Source organism: Phyllostomus hastatus, unplaced genomic scaffold (genome assembly GCF_019186645.2).
Source record: "Phyllostomus hastatus isolate PE091 unplaced genomic scaffold, TTU_PhHast_1.1 phas_contig_159, whole genome shotgun sequence".
Lineage (NCBI taxonomy): Eukaryota > Metazoa > Chordata > Mammalia > Chiroptera > Phyllostomidae > Phyllostomus > Phyllostomus hastatus.
Window position 1 is genome coordinate 39039376 of NW_025333640.1, and position 22115 is coordinate 39061490.

Consider the following 22115-nt stretch of genomic DNA (forward strand, 5'->3'; position numbering starts at 1 on the left):
ACATTGATTGTACCAACTTGGCTGATTTTAAACCCGAGGTGTGATTAAGAGGATTATAGTTACTTTCGAATATTATTTTAGATTTTCTACTCTTTTAAAATCTTATACTAATGCATGTACATTATACATATACCTTCATAAGCACAAAATATATATGCAGATGCACCCACCTTCACATGCACAAAAGAATACATGTAGACATACACATGAAGAACATACTCCAATAAAAACAGCTGTGTCGAGCAGTAGTCAGGAACTAGGAGAATACCTGCTGTTTCTGAAGCGTCTGCTGGGCCTCTCCCTGGGTGCCCCCTCCTCGAGCTCCTTTTTATACAGACATCATTTTTACAAGCATTGCTTACCTTCTGTGAAAACATTCAGTAACTGACACAGGGTGGGCATCTATTATTTTAAAAAGCTATCCAGGGAAGAAAAGACTCAAAAACAACTGCAGACTGAAACCAATTATTGTCACTTTATTACAACAGTTGCAAACAATATTTTAATAGTATTTAATCATATCACAATTACTTAAACTATATACAAACAGATATTTATACAAGTCTGCATTAAAAAAGGAAAAGTAATTAATAACCAAAATATCACATTATGAACAAGATTTTTTCTAAAAGTATGGCCAATAACAAGAAATTCACAGTTACTCTGGAAGTGTTTTGAGATGCAGAAATCATATTGCACATAATACAATTATAAACCCTGTGGAGCAGATGTATATATTTTATCTAGGATTCTTCACAAAATTTACATTATCATGCACTACTTCACTGTATACAGAATGGTGGAACTAGAACAGGTTAACTTATAAACCTTCAATATAATGGCCACAACATTAGAATTACTTTAAAATTATAATTAAAATAATTTTACTATACAAAAAAAAACAGTGTAATAAAACTTAATGGACACAATGACAATTTGTTCACAGATCAAGTGACTTTTTTAGTGTTCTTCCTTGTCTTTTCCTTTCTTCTCCTTCTCGTCCTGTAGTGCGGTCCCGAGCTTTTTGATGAGAACGGACAGAACTTTGTCCAGGGGGTCCATGACTCCTCTCTGAAGCCACTTAGGAATGGTAGTCCTGGCATGGTGAAAGCCCAGCTTTTGAAGGATATAATCAACGCCCACTGGATCAATCTTCCTTCCAGTCCAGGAAATTAGTCTAAAATAAGGATAAACAATAATTAGGAGCACAGTGTCCGAGCACTGTCCTGAAGGAAGTTCAATAGCATCACCAGCCTCCATTATGTGCGCCAGACAAAGTATTTTCAGTAGCTGCATCTGAATAACGTAACCTACAATTCTCGGATTCACTGCAATAACATTAAAAAAAATGTGTGATTATTAGTAGCCTCGATAAGCCTACACGCAGTAATGAGAGGTTCAGTGAATTTCACCTGATTCTTTCGAGCCTAGTGTTACACAGTCATCTTAAACATTTATAGGACATCTGGTTCACTCTAAAAGATGTTAATTAACATGGTGGGAGAAGTCCTTTCACAATGTGCAGCAAGTCAGGATGACATACACTTCAAATATCTTTCTGTTTTGTCAATTACACCTCAGTAAAGCTGAAAAAAATACAAGTTTGTGTATGTGGCATAGTGGTGGGGGGGATAAAATACACAGAGTGTTTGCTGTGTGCCCAACATGTTTGAAGGAAGAACCGTTTCCTTCCAGTTCTTGGTGGTCCTTTCCCTGTGGAAGAACAGCTGTCCATGGACCACGCCTGGCTGGCTCCACCCCTTGCTGCAGGCTTGTCTGACTGCACGGTGACCGAGGAACGGAGGGCTGTAGTTCAGTTCCCTCCTCCCCGCCTTCTCCTGGGAACCGTTCCTGGCGGCTGTCCCTTTACGCCACAGGTTTTCCAAGGACAGGACCCTAAATCGGTGAGGCCAGACTGCTCTTGGCCGCCTGCCCGTGGCTAGGGGAGCACTGGTGCTGCTGGCTGCGCAGCTCCGGCCGCCCCCGTGAGGAAGGTCTGCGGCGCCGAGACCCCGAGGGGCAGCCCCCCCGGACCCTGTGGTGGAAAGCCAGTGTTGCTAGACACCCAAACCACAGCCTCTGTGACCGGCTTCATCAGTAAGAAAATTGTCATCATGATCTCCAGCTGCCCCTCCCACTGTTTCAGCCAGGGGAAAGGCTGGTGCTAAGCTCGGACCTCCTGAAACTCTTAACAATCATAAGCGTCTGGTGTTAATTAACTTGTGTCACTACTGCAACAACCCTATGTGACACGTGATACCGTTTTCTAAATCTTCCTTGTGTGACAAGTGAGGCAGAGAGCGGTTCTTAGGGCCGCTGGGGGAGTCATTTCGCCAGAAAGCAGGGCTCAGCGCCCCAGCCCTGCCCCACGCTGCCCAGCCCTGCCCCACATCGAGTCACGGGCTAGTCTGCTGAAGGGAGGAACGTACTTATGGCAAAGGAACTATTTTATGCTCATTTCAAATTAGAAGACAGGACAGGTCCTTAGACCACATTTCGTTGAAACGCTGTGGAACCTCGACTCTTACCTGGACCCCTTAGCCTACGGCAACACTGTTTCCTCATCCACTGTTTCCCTTAAAGTCACAGAACCAACTCGCTGACGTGAGGGGCTGCCTCAACTAGCCAGTTACGTTTGCTTAGACTTACAAATACAAAACAGGTTCTCTAAGTAGTTTTATGCATTATGACCTTGGCGATATTTTAAAGTTGTTCTTTAGTACTGACACTGTGAATACTTCTCATGCGTTTATGTGCTATTCATACCGAAGTGTTTTGTCGATTTGGTTACAACAAGTTTCACTGCATACAAACTACTAACACGAAGTCACTTTCTGCTTATACAGGGGCCTACCGGCTAACTTCTAAATGTGCATTTTGGTGAAAAGCACTTAATAACCTAACACATAACTGTGACCCTTTTCGAACGGCCCCGGAGCACCCAGGTGGACACGCACGCACGCACGCACACCCACCACTGACCTGAGCGTGGGCTCCAGGTGCCACGTGTTGCACATGAAGTCCCTCCAGTCCACGGTGGTGTAGGTGATGCCGTCTTCCCTGTCCTTGTCGGAGGCAGCGTCATCGTGGGCGATCACTGGACTTTTCTGTCCTGGCCGAGTCGATAAAATGCGGGGCGGGAAAATGGCTATGACGAAAATAATGGATTATTATCGCAAATGTTTAGCAGTTTACTTTAAATCACAACACAGACAGAATAACTCGCTCCACTTGTCATTTTACCTACAAACTGGCCAAAGCCTCATTTAATTACATTTCTTAAAAAGTAGTGTTTTTATGTAATCTATAAATAAGTGTCAATAATTAATACTGCTTGGAGAAAGACAATTATCAGTTATCACAATCAATTAACAGCCTCACAATCAGAAACACTGCCACCGTTCATTTTTGAGGGGCGGCACAGGTTTCACGTGTATCTGTGGCCCGAGGACGAACGGGAAGGATGCGGAGCCTGGTCTGGCAGCAGGCCTGGGGCGCTGAGCTGACAGCCGTGGGTTTCCGAGAGTGGCTTCAGGTGACCGACTTGTTCTTCTCACAGCTTTGTTGAGATGTAATTCACGTACCGTGCAGTTCATTCATTTAGAGCGTGCGACCCCGTGGGTGTAATGTGTGAACGGCTGTGTGTGCACCTGAGCAGTGGCACTAACTTAGAGGCTTCCTCTGTAAGCATCTTCTTTTCACTCTGCGCAGCAGACACTCCGCCGTCTCCTGAACGGCCGAGTCTTTCCAAGTTGGTGATCGTATAGAATGGACACCGTGCTACTGTATCAACAGTCGTTTTCCTTAGTCACTTCACTTGAGTAGTGATGCTTCTTCGAAGAGGTTTTCTTTTCTTTTTTCTTTTCTTTTCTTTTCTTTTCTTTTCTTTTCTTTTCTTTTCTTTTCTTTCCTACTCTGAGAAACTCCTGCACGTCCGGCACTGTCCGCGCGCACGTGGAAACAGCGCGACGTGGGAAATGCCACCTGGTGCGAGGCACGGCTACAGGGAGCGCCGTGCGCACCTGGCGGACCCTCCGCCCGCCACGCCGTCTCACCACCGGAGCACTTGCCGGTGCTCATCCACTGACACCCGCTGCTCAGGGAGGACGCAGACACGCTCTCCTCCCGCACTCAGCCCACCGAAGCCCGCACAAGTGGCCGACAGCTGCCCCCCCCCGAAGCCTGCACGAAAGCCCACAGCCCGCAAACACGGCGGCCCCCCGCGCACCTTTCTCCTTCTCCTTGAGGTAGGCCGACACGAGGTCGTGCAGGAACATGATGAGCTCGGCGTCCATGGTCACGCAGATGTGGTCCGTGAACTCCGTCACCACACTGCACTCCACCTTGGGCTTCAGGCTGGCGTCTGCAAGGCAGGGTCCCTTTGCAGCACGGGGCGGCGGCCCGAGTCTCCCCGCCCCGAGTCAGGGAGGGACCCCCGGGTCTGTGTGCGTGCGTCCCCGCGAGGGCGACGGCGGGGAAATGAGCGGTCTCTGTGTGTGATTTACACAGTGACGCCTGTGGACAGCGTGTGCCGTTCACTCCCCACGAACCCCCAGGAAGGAAGTCCTGTTATCGTTCTCCACTCTACTGAGAGAGAGGTGCGAATGGACTGAACTGCTGGCTGTGAGTCATGCGGCTGGTAAGAGGGTCAATTTGACCCAGGATATCAATTTCACCAGATTACACTGATATCACAAAAGTAACCTGCGGGAAGACGGTTGCCTGAGGTTCCTTCAGAATTTCCTTAGTGGCGTTAGAAACTAAAGGGTGTTTTTCCACGCACCTTGTAATGAAGGTTCCTGTGGTTCTTGAACGTGAATGGACTTGAAGTCGAGCTGCATCCTCGGCAACGCGAAGATAGTCTCCGTCTCGTGGTTGTAGGAGGAGCCGCCCCGGAACCCGCTCAGCAGGCTGGAGTTCTTCACCGCGGCGCTGTGCTCAGTGGTGTTGGCGTCCACGTTACGAAGCAGGGTCAGCTCTGCAGGCACGAGGAAGACAGTGAGGACCAGACCAAACCAGCAGGCATGGGTGAGCCTCAGCCTTCACGACACTCTGACACGAGAGCTTTGACCATGTCCAAGGTGGGAAGTGAACTCACATCTGAAAACGCAGAGCCATATAAGGCTGTGGTGTTGAGAACAGTTATAGTCTCTCTCTCTATAGATAGGAGTACACATATATTTGTTTATATGAATAAACACAGTGCTAAAATAGATGGAGTGATTTATATTTATGTATACATAGGTACACATATACATAAATAGTAACACATATAACTATTCTCAAGACTAAAACTTTGTAGTGTGATTTTGGATTAAATCCAGTAATACAATCCATTCTGTTTTTTGTTCCTTGAACTTTAAAATAAATATTATTCTCAACTGAATTCATGTCTGAATTTAAGAGTGTCATTAATCTCAGAGTTTTCCATACATTGAATACTTCACCCTTAGAGAATTTATGATTAAACATGACCCCGATCTTGAAATCAGGTAGAAGTCCTGATTCTCCTCGACAAATGTGCCGTGATCACATTACGGCTGTCTTGCAAAGGTTAGCACCAGGCACACAGCAGCAGTCCGGTGTGCCCCCGGCCCCTCCGGCGTGCCCCAGCCAGCAAGGCCCCCGCCCCACAACGTGCACTCCGGGGGGAGAACAGCACGACGCGCCCGGTGCTCCGGCGTGCCGCCGCCGCCTCCCGCCTTGTTCTCAAACAGCCTTCCATCCCGGGGGCTGCCCGTGCCACGGTAACCGTTTCCCACGGGGCCCAGGCCATTATCATCTTTCACATTTTGCCAAGTCATTTTCAAGTAAAACATTCCAGTCTTAATATGTCTCAATCTGGTCAGCTTTCCAATGCAAGTGAAACAATTTGGTAAAAGCAGTGCTGTAACCTTGAACACAAAACTAGCATAAAATAAAAATGCTCACAACTACATTATTACAAGACTGGTGAATCTAATCAAATGAAAAATCTCACCAAAACTACTCTTTAAAACTTAATGACTTTGTAGGAATAATATTATTTAGTTTCATTTTACTTTATCCTCAACCTTAAGTTTGTGGCACTCTATGACTTAGGTGTGCAATAACTTGCCCAAACCTCAAATGTTTAGCGTTAGTGTGAAAATATTTCTCCAACCATCATGAAGTACACCTAATTTCATTTAGGTGGGACAATCCTATGTTGAACGTTTTCCGTCACACGTAAAGTAATGTAAGACCATGCGACGCTGCATCCCTGGGGTGGTGAGGCCCGGTACCAACACTGTTACTCACGGTGGCAGGGCTAGAACGGAGCTTGTTTCATCGAAGAAATGAAAGCCCTCCCTCCGCTGAAATGCTGAACAGTCAGAAGAGCCCAAAGCAGAAAAAAACAAGTATCTTCAAAAAAAAAAAAAAATCAAACTTTTCACCTTCGTTTCTCGTGGCCGTAACGTAATTGAACCACTCTTTCACACTCGCCACGCCGTGGGGCGGGTTCTCATGGCGACGCCGCGTGATCTTGGTGATCGTCGCCATGGGGCTTTCCAGAGCGCCGCAGGGTTTGGTGACCATGGTGTTGTGGCCCAGGTGAAAATCCAGGGTCTGCACAACGTATGTGGAATGGTCACCGGAGCCTAGAGGAGAGGAAGTTTCTTGATGTAACAAGCTGTATTAAATGCAAGAAAATGGTGTGGCCGTAAGAGCAACAGATTTAACTAAGTCATAGAGAGGGTTGTGAACATGAGTAAATAAGTGGGAAGAAATGTCACAAATGGTTTTTCTTTCTTTTAGTTATAACTGGATTTATCCCAGTAAGAAGAAGAGCATCTGCCATTTTTTGGGGGGGTGGGGGGTCATCCTGAAGAACCACCGAGCAGGAACCTCAGGCTGCCGGGGGCGGGGTCCGTCACGCAGATGAGGGGGAAAGCAGAGCCCTGGCCTTCGCAGCTCTACGCCTCCGTCCCGACTGGCAGGTCACTTCCTCACACGGCCACTGTGCCCTTCAGAGTGCCCTTGCTCTCCCTTCCCCGGCCCTGTGGGCATCTCCTACACGCCCGTGCTCGGGTAAGGCATGTCAGGAACGGCTACCGTGACTACGGCCAGCCACAGCAGCAGAACCTGAATCCTCAACCAGAACCGGGGCGGACAGCGGGCAGGTTCAGGAATAAGTCCTTTCCCACGTTCATGGGCACTGCCTCATGCAGTGAGCTCCCTGCCACGCCGGCCAGTGACAGCAAACCGAGATGGACTTCAGGGATAGTATAAGAAAAAGCAGACAAAAGGTGCACGCCAGAAAAAAACCCTCTGCCAAGCAGTACACGACCGTATCAGGAGACAGAAGGGAGTAAGAGCTCGAAATGTGCCCGTTTACCGTCTTCCCAGATTTTCTGAGCTTCGGTCCAAAAAGCAATGTTTGGTTCTTCTAAGTGAAAAAGGGCCCAGGACTTTGAACGGAAATTCGGGCCGTGGAAACAAGCCAGCGTCATATGGTTGCCGTGCAAGCTCATGGACCCTCCAAACTGCATCCCGTCCTCTGGCAGCGGGGTCTGGAACAAGGAGATGTGGCATCCCGACACCACCTTCAGCACGCCGGGCCAGTGCCGGTGGTGCGCGGCGTCCAGCACTGCAAGAGAACCAAATGGCGCCTGTCCGGCTGCCTGCCGCGCACGTCCTCACCGGCGGTGGCAGGAGCCCGTGGGCAGCAGGACGCCCTTCCAGGGCGGCGGCGGGGACTCGGGTAAGGGAAGCGAACCACCAGCAACCCCGGCCACCCCGGTGACGCGGACGCTAACAAACGGTCTCGGGAAAGACGCTGCGCAGGGAGGACACGACAGGACAGGAGCAGCTTGCTGAGGACGGTTACAGCTCGCACTGCTGCACTGCCTCACACATGCTCGCGTGACACCTCCTACAGCTCTCACAGCAGCTCTGCGCGTGGGGCTCTCATCCGGATGCTGAGCAAGCGGCGCAGAGGAGGGGTGAAGGGGAACAAGTGGCCACAAGACTTAGGCAGCCCCCTGATTTTCGGTACGGTTTTTTTCACTCTTCCGTACCCCTGCTCCTCAAAAGTGAGGTCTGAGGACCATCAGCACCGCCCGGGTCCCCGTCTGAGAGGCAGACTCCGACGCCCCCACACCTGCCGTGCCAGAGTCTGCGTGTGAGTGAGTCTCCAGGGGCCTCGGACGTGCCATCACGGGTGAGGACGCTAACTCCTGTTCCCCACTCACTCCCACAACAGTGTCCTTCTCGGCTGTGCCCACAGCTCTCACTGCAGACCAGACGAGGGACCGTGAGCTACGTTTGGTTGGTGAGTCTCCTGTTCCCTTCAGTCTGAAACAGGGCCCTGGGCCGGTCTGTCTTCCGTGACGGGGACTTTTTAGGGGAGCCGGGCTGGGCGCCTTGGGACGCCCCCTCTGCTTGCAGACACCCGATGCCAATTCCAGTCGGAAGGCAGTACAGGGGCCGAGAGGAACAAAATGAATGAAGCCACGGGGAAGCAACTGAGAAGTACGTAGAAGGCAGAACATCCTAGACTGCAGGAGAAGGCAGAACATTCTAGACTGCAGGGGTACCGTCCAAATCTCTCAAACAAGTGAGGTCACCGAACAAAGGATGATGCTGAATTAAAAGAGTAAAGGAACAAAACCAGATTAACCTGTGATCTTGAACTGGAGACACTGTTTTGGACGGTTTTAGGATAACTGAGGTCAGCTGTGGAACTCGGCCCCAGGCTGGAGCAGGTAAACCAGCGAAAAGGAGTGTGGGGGGCTGCTAGGTGGAAATGGCCGTGAAGCAGTGCGAGCACTTTGGCAGGAAGCACGCACGCACGCACTCACGCACACACAGGTGCGCAGAGAAGTGTCTGGGGGTCCGGCCTGCAGGTGTTCGTGGGGTAGTTTCTGGGTGGAATGAGATGCCTTTATTTTTTGCTTGTACTTTCTAGTTTTTTCCCCCAACGTACAAGTATTGCTTCTGTGGTAACAAAAAGTTATTAGAAGTCACCCTGACTCTAACAACACTCTGCCAGCGTCACCTCCGTCCCCTGGCTACTACAGCCCCCTGGTCTAGCTGGGCTCCCGCAGCGGCCCCTCACTGAGGTGCAGTGAGCCTGTGTGTCACAGTGGCAGCCGCGGGGCTCGGTCGCCTTCCTGCCACGCTCAGCCGCCGGCGGCCTCTTCTCCCCACAGCGGCCAGGGCGACACGTCACGAAGGACTATTTTCAGACAGAGTTAAACACCAAGTCTGTCCAAGACTCTCCCACAGCTGCCCATCACATTGGGACTGTTATCGCACCTGCCTCTCTGAGTTCAGGTCCAGCCTTTCCCTGCTGGCTCACCCTGCTCCACGCAGTGGCACCTCCCTGGTCCTCAAACAAAGCCAGTTTCCTCCTGCCGCAGGAGCTCAGCCCCCTCCCGACCCCCCACCCCGCCACCCCGGGCCTGGACGCTCCTCCCCCAGGTCTCAGCCTAGACCTTCCCCGGGAGAACAGCCTTCCCTGACCCCCCTTTTCTGAGAGAGCCACCCCCACACACTCGCTCTCCATTTCCTCCCCTGCTCCGGCCCTTTTCTCAGCACTTCTCTACCCGAAATTGTCTTCGTTTTAGTTAGTAAATTAATTGTGGTCTGTCTCCCCCATTAGCATGTAAACTTCATGAGGGCAGAACTCTGTCCACTAGACCTTCTGCGCCTCAAACGGTGCTTAAGAACACGCTGCACTTCATGAACATGCGCTGACTGCGTTACTGAGGGAGAACGGGGACGTGCCTAAGGTGATGCAGCCGACAGGGGCACGCGCAGACGCGCAGACGCTCCGATTCCACGGCCCACGGCCCAGGGGAGAACGTGGAGCCGGCACAGGGAGTATTCGGGGGCTTCGAGGCGCTGTGGCAGGGGGCGGAGAGGGGGGAAGGGGGCTCCTCAGAGGTCGGCCGAGAATCCCATTGGCGGGTGGGGATCGGCGCCCCGCCGAGTAGACTGGAGGGGAGCGCAGGGCGCACTTTGTAAGTGGGGCGCACGGGCATTGCGTGGCTCTAAGTGAGGGCTCCCGCACGGTGGCTGAGGGACAAGCACGTGCGCGGGGTGGGGGGGGGGGTGCTGGCTCTAACTCTTACACTGCTCTCGCGAACTCCTCTCCAGGTGGTTCGGCACTGCCTTGGGCGGGAGGTAAGGAACGGGCCCCCAGGTGGACAGGGCTCGCTTGCTGGTGTCAAACTGTTGCGTGAAAAATTCCTGGAGCTTCATTCCTATCTTTATGAGGTCTGGCGTGGTTGACCTGGATATCATCACTTGGAAAATGTCCCACTTCAGGTCGCCGTGGACAAAAATCTCACTGGAACGCAAAGCAGAGTCCTCATCAGGCGCCTCACAGCAGAGCACAGTCCAGCAGCACGAGGAGAGTGCCCTCCGCACCGACGTCCGGACGTTCGCGCCCGGTGTGCGCACGAGGGACAGTCGTCCTGCAGCATGGGACCTGCTATGGGGGGTGGGAGGGGGTGGGGAGTGGGGGCGCCCCCCCCAGTACCTCTTATCCGCCATGCTGGAGTCCGGGGCGGCGCACAGGTTCACCTTCCACTCGTCCTGCAGCTTGAGGTCGGCGTTGCTGAAGATGCCCATGAGGATGCTGGAGCCCATGTAGTCCACGCGGGCCTCGGTGGAGCCCATGGTGACCTGGATCTTGTGACTGGGCTGCTGGTTCGGGTGCTCAGAAATGTGAGCTGAAACGAACGACGGTCCCCGTTCGCAGAGACGCCCACTGGGAACGACGCGAAACTCGGCTTTGGAAAACCGTGGGGCGTCAACATACCGACCATGTCCAGAGCGTTGACATCGATGGTCCCGCCGACGACCCCGCCCTTGGAGTCCAGCTGGGACCGCCCCAGCCCCACGGACATGCTGATCTCCCGGTCGCGGTGGCTCCCCACCGACAGGCGGCCCTGGCTCTTCAAGCCGCTCGTGGTCCAGCTACGGGAGAAGGTCGTCGGTGAGACACCGGCTCCCAGCGTCGCGAGTCACAGCGCGAGTGAGAGTGTTCCAAAACAGTTTAGAAAGAACTTGACTACAAAACCTGATGCTTAAATGTTAACATTTACGATGAGGCCTTTTGCTCAGCTAGAAAGTTATGCTGTTTTACTTATAATTTTCTCTTTTTAGACCGTATTTCCTGTTGTTTTATAGCATCTTTAGAATGAGATTAAGGCATTGTCAGGATAAGGCAATTTTACACTGTTCTCAACTGTTTTTACTGTTTCAAACATTTCAGCACTAAAAAAAGGTTTTGAGCGGCTTTACCACAATGTAAGAAAAATGAAAACTGACGATTAGGTACGGCTCCTTGAACCGGAATAGCTTACGTTGTGTTTCCCATCACATTGCTCATGTTCATCTGAACGTTTAACTGCTTCAGGTTGATAGCAAACACGACGAGGGTTTCCCACGGGGTCCCCTGCTGACTCGCTGCTTTGTTTGACTTGTTGAACGGAGCTGATGTCTTTGAGAGTGAGTCTGGAAGCACAAAACCCAAACGCACCTTTGCTCACACAGACGCTCCGAGGTCGCCGAGCACAAACCACGCCCACCACCGCGGCCCCAGAGCTGAGGGCACGGGTCCTCCTTGTGCTCAGGCCCCGTCCCAGAGCGCCGCCTCCTGACAGCGTCCCGGGGGGACCGGCAGCCGCGCTCTCGAGAGCCCGTGAAGTCCTGCACGCGGGTGCGCACGGACACGGACACGGCAGCCCGGGTCACTCGGCCCCCGGCCTTCTCAACGGGGCAGGAAACCCCCGGTTGCCACCGGCCAAGACAGGACCGCGAGCCAGGGCCCAGCCTGCGACGCCGAGGCTGCTGCGTGCCTCCTCCCGGGGCCCACGGACGCACAGGCGTCAGGAACCCCGCACGCGCTCACTGCACTCTCTCTCACCTCATGACACGGACTACGCGCTCGCTCCTACGTGTTCAGACACAAGTACAGTGTGAGCACATGAGAGTTCAAAACACACGGAGTCACCGAAAGACTGACTGGATGAATACTAGACTAACTTTTTCAGTATCGAACTTCTCCCACAACATTGTAGGTTTGACTTCTACAAAAACTAGAGCGTCGAGAAGTGGAGACTGACGGTCACAAAGTGGTCACAGGGTGTGCAGTACAGTGCAGGGAGCACAGTCAGTGACACTGCGATGCTGTGGACGGTGCCAGGTGGGTCCTGGAACTATCGGGGGACCAGTGTGCAAAGCACACGCCTGTCTAGCCACTATGCTGTGCACCTGGAACTCATGCAAAACGATACTGCGTGGAAACTGTAAGTGAAAGAACAGACGAAAACAACCACACCACACGAGCACACTGAAGCAGGCCACTCCCCTCTCTCCGCCTCCCCTGCCAGAGCTGTCAGCACCAGCTGTCTCCTCTGCAGGCAGAAACTTCCAGGTGTGCGCTGCTTGGCTGCCCACCCCTGCCCCACCCTCACCCGCAGAGCCCTGCAAGGTCAGACCCACCCGCAGGAGGGGCAGGGGTCTGGGGGTAACTCGCTGAGACCTGGGTCTGGGCACCGGCACCGGGGGCCACTGAGAACAGGCAGCGTTACCTCTCCGGGGCACGGAGGAGTCCGACACGCTCCTGGACCTCACGGCCGCGGGGGACTTGAGGCTCTGCGCCGCCCCTGGCGACAGGGTGCTGCCCGCCAGGTGCTCGCTGAACACGCTGGGCGACGGGGGCATGTGCGTGAAGGAGGCCGACTGGCTGGGCTGCTCCCAGGTCCTGCAGTAGGCCTTCCGCGAGGACTCGGGGGACAGGTGCTGGCTCGCCCCCTCGATGGAATCGGGGGTCCCTGGGCCGGACGCTGACAAGACGCAGAGACAAAAGCAATTAACGGTGAAATCAGCATGTCACAAAGTAATAAATTTCGCCACTGTTACCGCTTCTAACCCCATTACGCACTTCTCCCGGCTCTCTGTTTGATACGAGAGCAGAAGCCTCCAGCTTGCTCGTTCACTTTGCACAGGAAGGCTGGGGGAAGGGCTCAAGGGGCACGCAGTGCCCCTGTTACACACGAGGGGCGGGCCTGGGCCGGACGTCTCCTATTTCCAGTCGTGTCCTGCTAGCTCCCCCCTCACTCACAGTGTCACCCGACAGCACTACCTACGTCCAGGAGGAAAAACGCAGGCACTGTGACAGCACACCCCACCCAGCACCTTGTGTGCTCCGTGCCTCGCCAGCCGTGACTGACCGGAGCGGTGAAATACGCAGGGCCTGCTGGAGTGTGGTCGGTAGGGTGATAATACGGGCATGATAATTTGTTGTTTTACTTCAAACATTTCACCTGAAATGATCTATGGTGTGCCTGCGCGTGATATTGTTACACTACAGAATTACATGCTTTTGACTTTGTGATAAAAGATTTTGACACAAGAAAGGGGCCTCGTTTGTGCCGGGCCCTGCACTCCCGCATCTGCAGGCGCCACAAAGATTGCAGAGAACTCCTCGAGGCCACGAGTCAGCTGAGCACTGCACTCCTGCACACCCGGGCTCACCGACGCTTCCTGCACGAGGAGGGGAAGGCACGGGGCGACTCACGAACCGCCAGTCTCGTCACTGGTGCTGCCCAAGTTAAAACCAACCGAAGTGTAAGTCCAATCACACAGCAAGCTTACTTGGCAAGTTTATAGTCTGGTCTCCAAGGAAGAGGCGCCTCGCAATGCTTCTCCTGTACCAGGCCCTGGGGAACGCCAGGATCTCGCTGAGTCGGCGCATGTCGTACTTGAAGGAAGCAGAGCCTATGTCACAGACGGCTGGCACGGAGACAGAGAGGACCCGTTAGCGCCGGCTCCCGGACCTGTGATGTTCCCGCACGGCATGACACGGTGTCACACCGTGCTCGCCACACTCAAGTTACACTCGAGTTACACTTGTTACAAGTCGTGAAATACCAGAGAACGTGGCACAGTCTGATCAGCAAGTGATAACGTGCTCCTTCCACAGAGGAGAGAAGAGCACGTTCCAACCTGACACCATTGGCTCCACCCCTCTTGTGAGGCAGGGCAAGCTGGAAGGATCAGTTTCTCATAGAATTCTCAGAGAGGCTCTAAAGGTCAGTCTCAGGGACAGCTTTCACCTGTGACCCAGGGCTTTCCCCAAATATGGCAGATGGCTCGGGGGGACCAGCTGGGACACACCCCCTCAGAAGTGGCCGCGTGCCGGGCAGCTGTGGGCAGCAGTGGCTGTCAGAAAGCACACCTGAGCCCCCACCCACACAGCCCACCCACCCGCCCCGGAAGGCCTAGGAGCTGCGCCTTTATCTTCCACCAGCTTAGTGACCTCTCAGTCCCTCTGTCACCCAGGCAAGGGGCTGAGGCCTCCTTGCCCCCTCTGCAGCTCCTCAGCAGACGTGCGGGTTCTCTTCGATTTCTCTTGACACCATCCCCCTCCCCTTCACCGCTGTCCATGCCCATGCCGCCATGAATTCTTCTTTTACGTACAGAAACATACAAGCAGAGCGGCTGCTGGTCCGTATACAACTCTGCCTTGTTTCTTACGGTCTGAGCACTTAAGGTGAGATCTGTCCTCAGTGTATGATACGGTTTGCTACTCTGGGGATGACACTGTCCTCCCGTTTCTTCACCGCCACCCACGGCCCCACTGCCCACAGGAAGTGCCGCAGGGGCAGCGCCGGCCCGGCCCGGCTTGCGCGGAGTGCTCCTGCACCGCCAGTGCCAGCGTCTGAACGAGCTCTGCAGCTGCGGGCAGCCCCTCTCAAATACTCAAAATCAAATGTGTCTGCAACATCTTAGTGTGCTCAGAATTTGCAATTTGAAAATCAAGTAAAAAGTTAGAGATTTTACCAGTTTCTGGTAGAGGAGTGAGGAGAAGCAGCAGTTTTTGGCGGTTCAGAGAGGTGTGTCCCCGCCCCCCGTGATCTTTCTCCATGCTCTCCTGGACGCCACGCTCCTTGCGCGGGTGACCCGGGCGGGTGCGAGCTCCAGGCCGCCCTGCAGCCCCTCCCCGCCCTCCTGCTCCCACTGAGAGCCGGATGGTAAGCACATTTAATACCTGAACACTGTTAAAAGGAGGTCCTCATTTAATTCTGGAATACAATATATTTAAGTTAAAAAACTACAAAATTGCATACCGGATATATTTATGAGTGTGGTGTCCATTTTGCTTGCAGACTTGTTCACAGACTGACTTTCAAAAAACGAGGTGCCTCCTGATCGCCGTATCCGAGATAAACTCACTTTCACAAACTCGAGGTTTATGCTCAGCGAGTCTTTCCGGCCGGTGACAGACGTGGGTTCTTCGTCCACATTCCCTTTAAAACACACACACACACACACGTGCATGTATGCCATGCACACGCGCGCGCGCGCACACGCACACACACACCACCTCCTGTCGTTCCGTGACACTACCCCACACCCCCGACGAGAGCATCGATCAGCTCACTTCCGCGAGGCAGAAGCTCCAGCGAAGCCCTCTAACGCGCACTTTCAGGGCTGACGCTGCAGTTCCGAGTGCCCGTGAGAGCCCAGTTCCCCAGCTGCGAGCACAGGCGCGCTGGCCACACTCTCTTCGTGAATTAGTGAACGCGGTCACACACTTTAAAAATTCACAGTTTGTACAGCACAACTTCTTATGCCAGTAAACCTACATCCGAAGAAATTACTGTGCTGTGCACATCACTTGTAAAATATTAAGTTTTAAAATTCTTGTGTAATTAATTTACCTTGCTTACTTATTGCACTTTTTTACTGATCTGTAGGGACGGGGTAGATGTTACCGAGAGGAAACAGGTTTACGTCTCTGGTCTCGTTTCGCACCCATCACAAAAGGCATCACACGCTCTGACACGACCGAGGCCCGGGCAGGGCCGACACCCCGAGACAGAGGCGCGTGCGCCAGTGTACCTAGTGCCCCCGGCCCGGCCGTGAGGCCGGACACGGCGGTCTTCTGCTTCCCGGCCCCGTACGGGTGAAACACGTAGAGCGAGAAGTCGGACATGCAGGCCGTGAAGCTCAGCCCCGACGAGCTGCTGCTGGCCGTGGTCAGGTCCGACTGGCTGCTGCTGTGCCGGCTCCGGCCGAGAGGGCTGCCCAGGCCCGACGAACCTGCAGCCGACACAGACACCCGGAGCCGCTGTGAGCCGCGGGAAACCAAAGCCTGCCACCAACACAGCCTCAGGAGCCCGGCGCGACCAGAGAATAAACTAGAGATGCTCAACCATAAACTCATCGACATCTTTAAACCCTTGAAAACAAAATGATGTCTTAGACGTACTTTCCAACTAATTTGCTGAATTTACGCGGTGAACCGGGGTTGAACACTCTGAAAGAGCCCCAGGTGCACGTGCGAGTGGCCAGCTCCCTGGCGTCCTGCTTCTTCTCCCCCGGCACCACCGGAAGCCACAGGAGAGACGCAGAACAGTGGAGGGACAGTTAGGCAGTGGGTGGGGGACAAACTGGCCAGGCGGCACAGAAGCCCAAGTCACACAGCGGGAGCCTGCACTCAGCAGGAGACAGTGGGGACAGCGCAAGGCACACAAATGCGCAAAGTCGTGCCGTCTGCCACAGCATGGACGGACGCAGAGGGGATAATTAATGCTCAGTGAGGTCACTCACTCAGAGGAAGGCAAGTACCATGGGACTCCACTTACACGTGGAGTCTCATGAACGAACCAGACAGACAGAATTGAAACAGACTCACAGACACAGAGAACAGACTGACAGTTCCCAGAAGGGAGGGTGCTGGGGGCCTGGGTGGAAAGGTGTAGGGTTTGAGACGTGCAGACCGGGGAAGTTACAGAATAGTTACAGAAATACACGTAGGGAACAGAGTCAGGAACACTGTAACAACCACGTATGGGTCCAGGTGGGCACTTAAAATACTGGCGGAATCGCTTTGGAAAGCAGTATGTGACTGACTAACCACTCTGCTGTATACCTGAAACTAATACAAAATAATATTGAACATAAATAGAAAAAGTAGAAGAACCCCCACTGATAAGCCCCCCCTCGAAATGCAGAAAGTTATGGATCCTCTCTCTTAGAGACCAGGCGTCCCCATGGCTGAACTTTCCGTGGGTGGACAGGCTAATCCCCGGTACGCTGTCAACACAAACACCACGAGACCATCCGTGCCAGCGCTGAGCAGCCCTCGGCTCCGCACGGACAGGGCAGAGGAAGGCTGCTTTACCTGGGGTTCCCGTCTTGCCTGCAGAGGCCTTCGCCCCACCCTGGGAGGTGGTGCTTCCAGGGGACAAAGTCTCAGCTGGACACATGGTCCCTAAAGTCTCCAGCTCTCCCCGGTTTGAGGAGAACACCAAGTCCAGGGATGGCAGCTTCAGCATGCATTCCACTCTGGACACTGGCAAGCAGCTGAACTTGATCTGGGAGGGCTGCAGCGCAGACAGCCAAAGGGGAGAAAAGGGCTCCAGGTTAGACAAGCTCACCGCGGGTTCCAAAAACTACATTTCCCTTTCAGTCCACAGATGCCAACTGGCTGACACATAAAAAAAAAGGACTCTGTGTTTAACGTACCAGCTTTGGCAAACAGACCCATGGGACATGCAGCAATGTATTAACATAATGGGATCGTTTTTAAACATCTAAGTATTTGAAGAGCTACTGCTGAGTGATAGATATTTAGGTATTTAGATCATTCAGACCATTAAAGACACTTGTTCGTAATCAAGTCTAGGAAGTACTTTCCCTTATGCTAAAATTTTAAAAGACTTGCATGAATTAAAGTTTCATAAGCTCTCAAGTGCTCCGCCGTTACACGTTTCAGGAGACCCTGGGAAGCCATGCAAAGCACCAGGAGGAAGCGCTTCTGGCCAAGCAGCCGCTGCAGAGAGCAGCCCGCACAGGGCACTGACCGCCACCGCTTCTTTTATTCCGGAGACGGAGGGTACGATTCCGAGTGAGGGTGAACGAAACCCTCCAGTTTACCAACGAGCAGTTTTCAAATCCTCTAGCCAAATGGGCTCCGTCAGAGGCTGACTTACGCTCCCCAAGGGCTCTGACGGGACTGCATTTTAAAGTGAAAGAGCAAAGAGCAGTCACATGACCCGTAGCAAAACTCTCAGAGGCACTGCCGCGACTTCCTGTCTCCCCTGCACTTGCCCTCTGCCCCAGGCAGCGGGGCAAGGAACGCACAGGCCATTCTGAAAAAGATGTCCATGCTGAAGCGGGATTTGAACTCACACGCTTTTGTTTTCGCCACACAGGTGTGAGATCTAGATTTTGAAAACCCTCCTTGGCAGAAAAGTACACACAAGAAGCTGCACAGGTGCTTCCCCAAGGTGCCGGGCGCCTCGCAGCCACGGTGCGCCCAAAGGTCCGTGAGCCCCGGGAAAGACCGCGTGGGAGAAGCCAGGGGACCGCGTGGGAGAAGCCAGGGGACCGCAGGAAAGACGCTTCCCTCTCAGCCCGAGGGAAGGAAGCGGCGCCCACCTGCACGCGGACGTACACCACGACGTCCACGGGGAAGGAGGAGTACGCAGACGTGGAGGACGACACCAGCGACGCCGTGGACTCCTCCATGGGCTCTGGGATGTCGAAGTGCCCCATGTCCTCATCCTGGGAGCTGACCGCTGTGGGAAGGCCCAGCTTCAGTCTGGCCGTCAGGACCGGCCGGCCCTGCACTCAGGGCTGTGAGCACGCCGCCAGTTTGCTTCTGCGGCCCCTCGAGCCCCTCTTCGGTCCCCAAGCCTCTGCTCCACCCCCAAGCCCGCCCCCCACGGGGCCACCGAACACCACAAAGCAGTGACAGCTTTGCCTCCGCCCTCCAGGACTGCCAGCGAAGAGCCGCCTCAGGACCTCAGGAGGGGGCTGTCGTGAGCTCAGTGTGGCCATGGGGGGACCCCGCACCCTCGCCAGGACCTGGTTGGTTTACTTGTGAATGAGGACTAGCTGACCCCTCAAGTTCGTTTTCAGCTCCGTAATTCTTTTATGTTATCACTGAATACGTTAGGTAATAGCAGACAATGCCAAAGTTGTGTACTAAGTAATAATAAATGACCACACAATCCTTCTAAGTCCTGGGGCCCCAAAGTGTGCGTGACGGGGAGCGAACGGGGAGGGGGGTGCTCACTTGTGTGATTCCTCTCAACGGGGGTGATGGGGATGGTCTCCAGGGCCTTCTCCAGGAAGTCCAGCAGGCAGGGGCTGATGACCATCTCCTCCGGCAGCGACTGCAGGGCGACCCAGGCGTACAGCTTGGCCGTCTTCACGCCTCCGCTTCCCTTCCCCTTGGCTAGGGCAGCGACAGATGCGGGGTGAGCTTAACACAACACACGGCGCCCTCCCGAGATGTCCGAGGCACACGCAGTCCAGCGACGCAGTCACAACCACACGAGAACGCAATACGGAGAGCGGCTGACAGACACGACGCGTTAGCATCAGCACACACAGGTGGCGCATGCGCAGATAGCGAGTTACTGCCACCTGCTCCAGCCCACGGATTCGGGTCAGGTCTTCAATACAGAGAACTGTGGCTGACAGTCTTTGGTGGCAAGTGAAGAAAAACGCCCCTCTTCTCAGGCTTCCCTCTGTTCGTGCTCCTCCCAGCGCGCGCACGCCTGTGACTGGTCCCTGCGTGGGCTGCCCCTCGCGCCTCCTCCCCAGCCCGGACTCCCACCTCAGCAGGGCGAGCTCAGTGGCTACCGCAGACGCAGCTAACTTTGCCTTAGGGTTGCAGCTATGACAACACATGCTAGTTTTGTAAACCTGGGAAGTAAATTCAACCTCTGTGAGCCTTCACTTCCCTCACGTATCAAAGGGGAATAATAATGGCTGTCCTGCACTCAGTGGGCACAGATGTTAGATGTGCCTTGTCAACTGAAAATTATATAAAAAGACTGGCATTATCATCATGATCACAGGTCACTTGAAAAGATTTATGTATCAAGTTCCATCTCCCAGACGACCCTGTTTCAGATAGTCACTGTCCACTCTGACATTCCCTGTTTTGGAAATTCCATGCAGGCAGGACACTGTTCACGCCGTGCGGTACCCGGACTGCAGAACGGCCCCGGCGTCCTGGTCCGGCATCCGCATCTGGACGTGGCTCCCCCCACCCCCACTCTGGGTGGGGCTGGGCTGCAGGGCCAAGGGGTATTGTGGAAGGGATGACACGTGGCTTGAGGCTAAGCCATACAAGATACGGCTGCTTCAGCCAGGGACTCCTCCGGAAGACTCCCCGGTCCGGAGGAGAGGCCCACGGGGGCAGGGCACAGCTCGCGGCCGCGTGCCCTGGGACCCGGCGGAAGCAGCTGCCCCAGGCCCAGGCATGCATTCAGGTGGCACAGCCCTCGCCCAAGCTTGGCAGCAGCTTCGGGAAGGACAGCGAGGTCGGATTCACCCAGCCACACTGCTCCTGAGGTTGTGATCCACAGACGCCGGGTTTGAGGTTAGACGCAACCCGGCTCTGGACAATTTGTCGTGCAATAACAGATAATGAATGTGGCCGCACCAGTGCGCCCCGTCTTGTGTAAGTCTGATGTTTCCGTCTAGACCACCACTTCCAAACTGGAACTACAGAGAACTGTTTCTAAATATGCAGAGTTAAAAAAACTAAGTGTTTCATACACTAAGTTTACTTTAACAACTGATACTCTTAAGGTAGTGCCAGTCTGAAAAACAGGCCAGAGCAGCTGGCTCGCACTCCCATCTGTGAACCCGGTGCCGCCACTATCAAGTCCATTTCCTCTTCCCTTAAACCCGCGAGCCTGCAAGTCTCAGCAGAGCAAGGAGGTGACGACAACGACACAGTAAGCCACAGAGAAAGCAAGAGCCGGGCACGTTCCCATCAGTACCTGAGGGGAGAGGTGGGGGCTGGGGAGGAAGTAAGGTGTTAGTCTTGCTCTGGACAGTGCAGGGCAGAGGAGGAGGAGGAGAGGCGGCGCTATCTCTCATACCGGAGAGCTTGGACTCTTTCGAGAGCGTTCTGGGCAAGGACGACCCTCTGGAGGCGTTGGGCGACTCGGTCTTCAGCGTCTTGGAGTTGTAATGCAGCTGCATGGGGAAGAAGAACCTTTCGAAGTTACAGCCACGCCCACGAGAGAGAGAGGAGGTGCAGGAGGAGAGTGGAAGGAAGAGCCAGGCCCTGGGGTCACAGGTCGGCTCTGGGACCCTGGCGCTTCTTAGCTTTCTCGCTTTTCCAAAACTGAAAAGGTCACCCCAGTGGTATTTAAAGTTATTTCTAGCTTAGCATTCTAGGATTCCACAGCTCTAGAACCTAAAAACTAGTTGTTTAATAGCATTGCAGTAGGCAAGGCTTGGTAAACATGTTCTAACTGTCAATGCATAAAACATAAGATGAAGTTTCTGCTCAAACTTCGTGGCAAAAGCTGTCTCGGAGCAGCGACAGTGCACCACAGAGACAGATGCTCAAGCGATCCAGAGGAACCTCGGATGCCCCACTTGCACGCCACCGGCGGGGAAGAGCCTGGGCGGGAGGAAGCAGACGCAGCCCCCGGGACGGGACCCCGCACCCTGGACGGACCCCCAGGTCGGCACCTTCACGTCCACGCCAGGGATGTAGAAGACCGTGGTCTCCAGGTCGCTCGGCTTGGTCTGCAGCGACGACGGCACTTTCTTGCTCGTCATCAAGTGGGTGGTAGAGGCATAGTTCGTTTGAAACTTCTTCTTTGAAGGGGAATCTTGATCTAAACTCCTGGAGCTTCTGTCGTAGCTCCTAGAAACAGAGAAGTGTTTTATCTTTTTAAAAATGACACTCCCCTCCCTTCTTTTTGTTTAAAATCAAACTGTCATTTACACGGTGAATGGAATGTCATCTCGCTCAACGATGAAGTCGAGACGGGAAATCTGTTCGGGGTGTCTGGCTGAACCGGCTGACCCCTCGCCCGGCGCCGGTTCTGTCCTGCGGCCGTGACCTTGCCTCTCACTGCGCTCATGCCCATCCCACTGCGCACAGAGGCTGAGGCAAGGAAGCCGCCCCTTACAGAGGTAAAACAGTGGGTACCAGCGAGCTACTGTGGTTTATTAGAGTTCAACCCAAAATAAACGGTCTTGTTTTTTTACCATTGCTACCACCTTTGCAAGAATTTCACTTTTATCTCGTGATTTTATAAAAGCCTCCTCGGCCCTTGCTGGTGTGGCTCCGTCGGCTGGAGCATCAA

General features: G+C 53.8%; 1 protein-coding gene across 10 annotated transcripts in view; it reads right to left on the reverse strand.

The window, feature by feature from the left end:
• Positions 1 to 456: 456 nt before the first annotated feature.
• KIAA1109 (KIAA1109 ortholog) overlaps positions 457 to 22115 on the reverse strand; it is a 115995-nt gene continuing 94336 nt past the window's right edge. For 9 of the 10 annotated variants that reach the window (XM_045831175.1, XM_045831178.1, XM_045831179.1 and 6 more), the window contains 19 exons: positions 21493 to 21670; positions 20790 to 20988; positions 19067 to 19228; positions 18427 to 18566; positions 17168 to 17369; positions 15883 to 16083; positions 15108 to 15287; positions 13633 to 13770; positions 12567 to 12821; positions 11337 to 11487; positions 10790 to 10947; positions 10508 to 10700; positions 10098 to 10315; positions 7358 to 7609; positions 6417 to 6620; positions 4784 to 4978; positions 4229 to 4363; positions 2983 to 3148; positions 457 to 1177 (listed from right to left, as the gene is read on the reverse strand). In XM_045831175.1, the coding sequence (XP_045687131.1) occupies positions 961 to 1177; positions 2983 to 3148; positions 4229 to 4363; positions 4784 to 4978; positions 6417 to 6620; positions 7358 to 7609; positions 10098 to 10315; positions 10508 to 10700; positions 10790 to 10947; positions 11337 to 11487; positions 12567 to 12821; positions 13633 to 13770; positions 15108 to 15287; positions 15883 to 16083; positions 17168 to 17369; positions 18427 to 18566; positions 19067 to 19228; positions 20790 to 20988; positions 21493 to 21670 (3544 nt within the window). In that variant the 3' untranslated portion in view covers positions 457 to 960. The remainder of the gene's footprint in view (positions 1178 to 2982; positions 3149 to 4228; positions 4364 to 4783; positions 4979 to 6416; positions 6621 to 7357; positions 7610 to 10097; positions 10316 to 10507; positions 10701 to 10789; positions 10948 to 11336; positions 11488 to 12566; positions 12822 to 13632; positions 13771 to 15107; positions 15288 to 15882; positions 16084 to 17167; positions 17370 to 18426; positions 18567 to 19066; positions 19229 to 20789; positions 20989 to 21492; positions 21671 to 22115) is intronic. The other variant, XM_045831181.1, reaches the window with a different exon arrangement.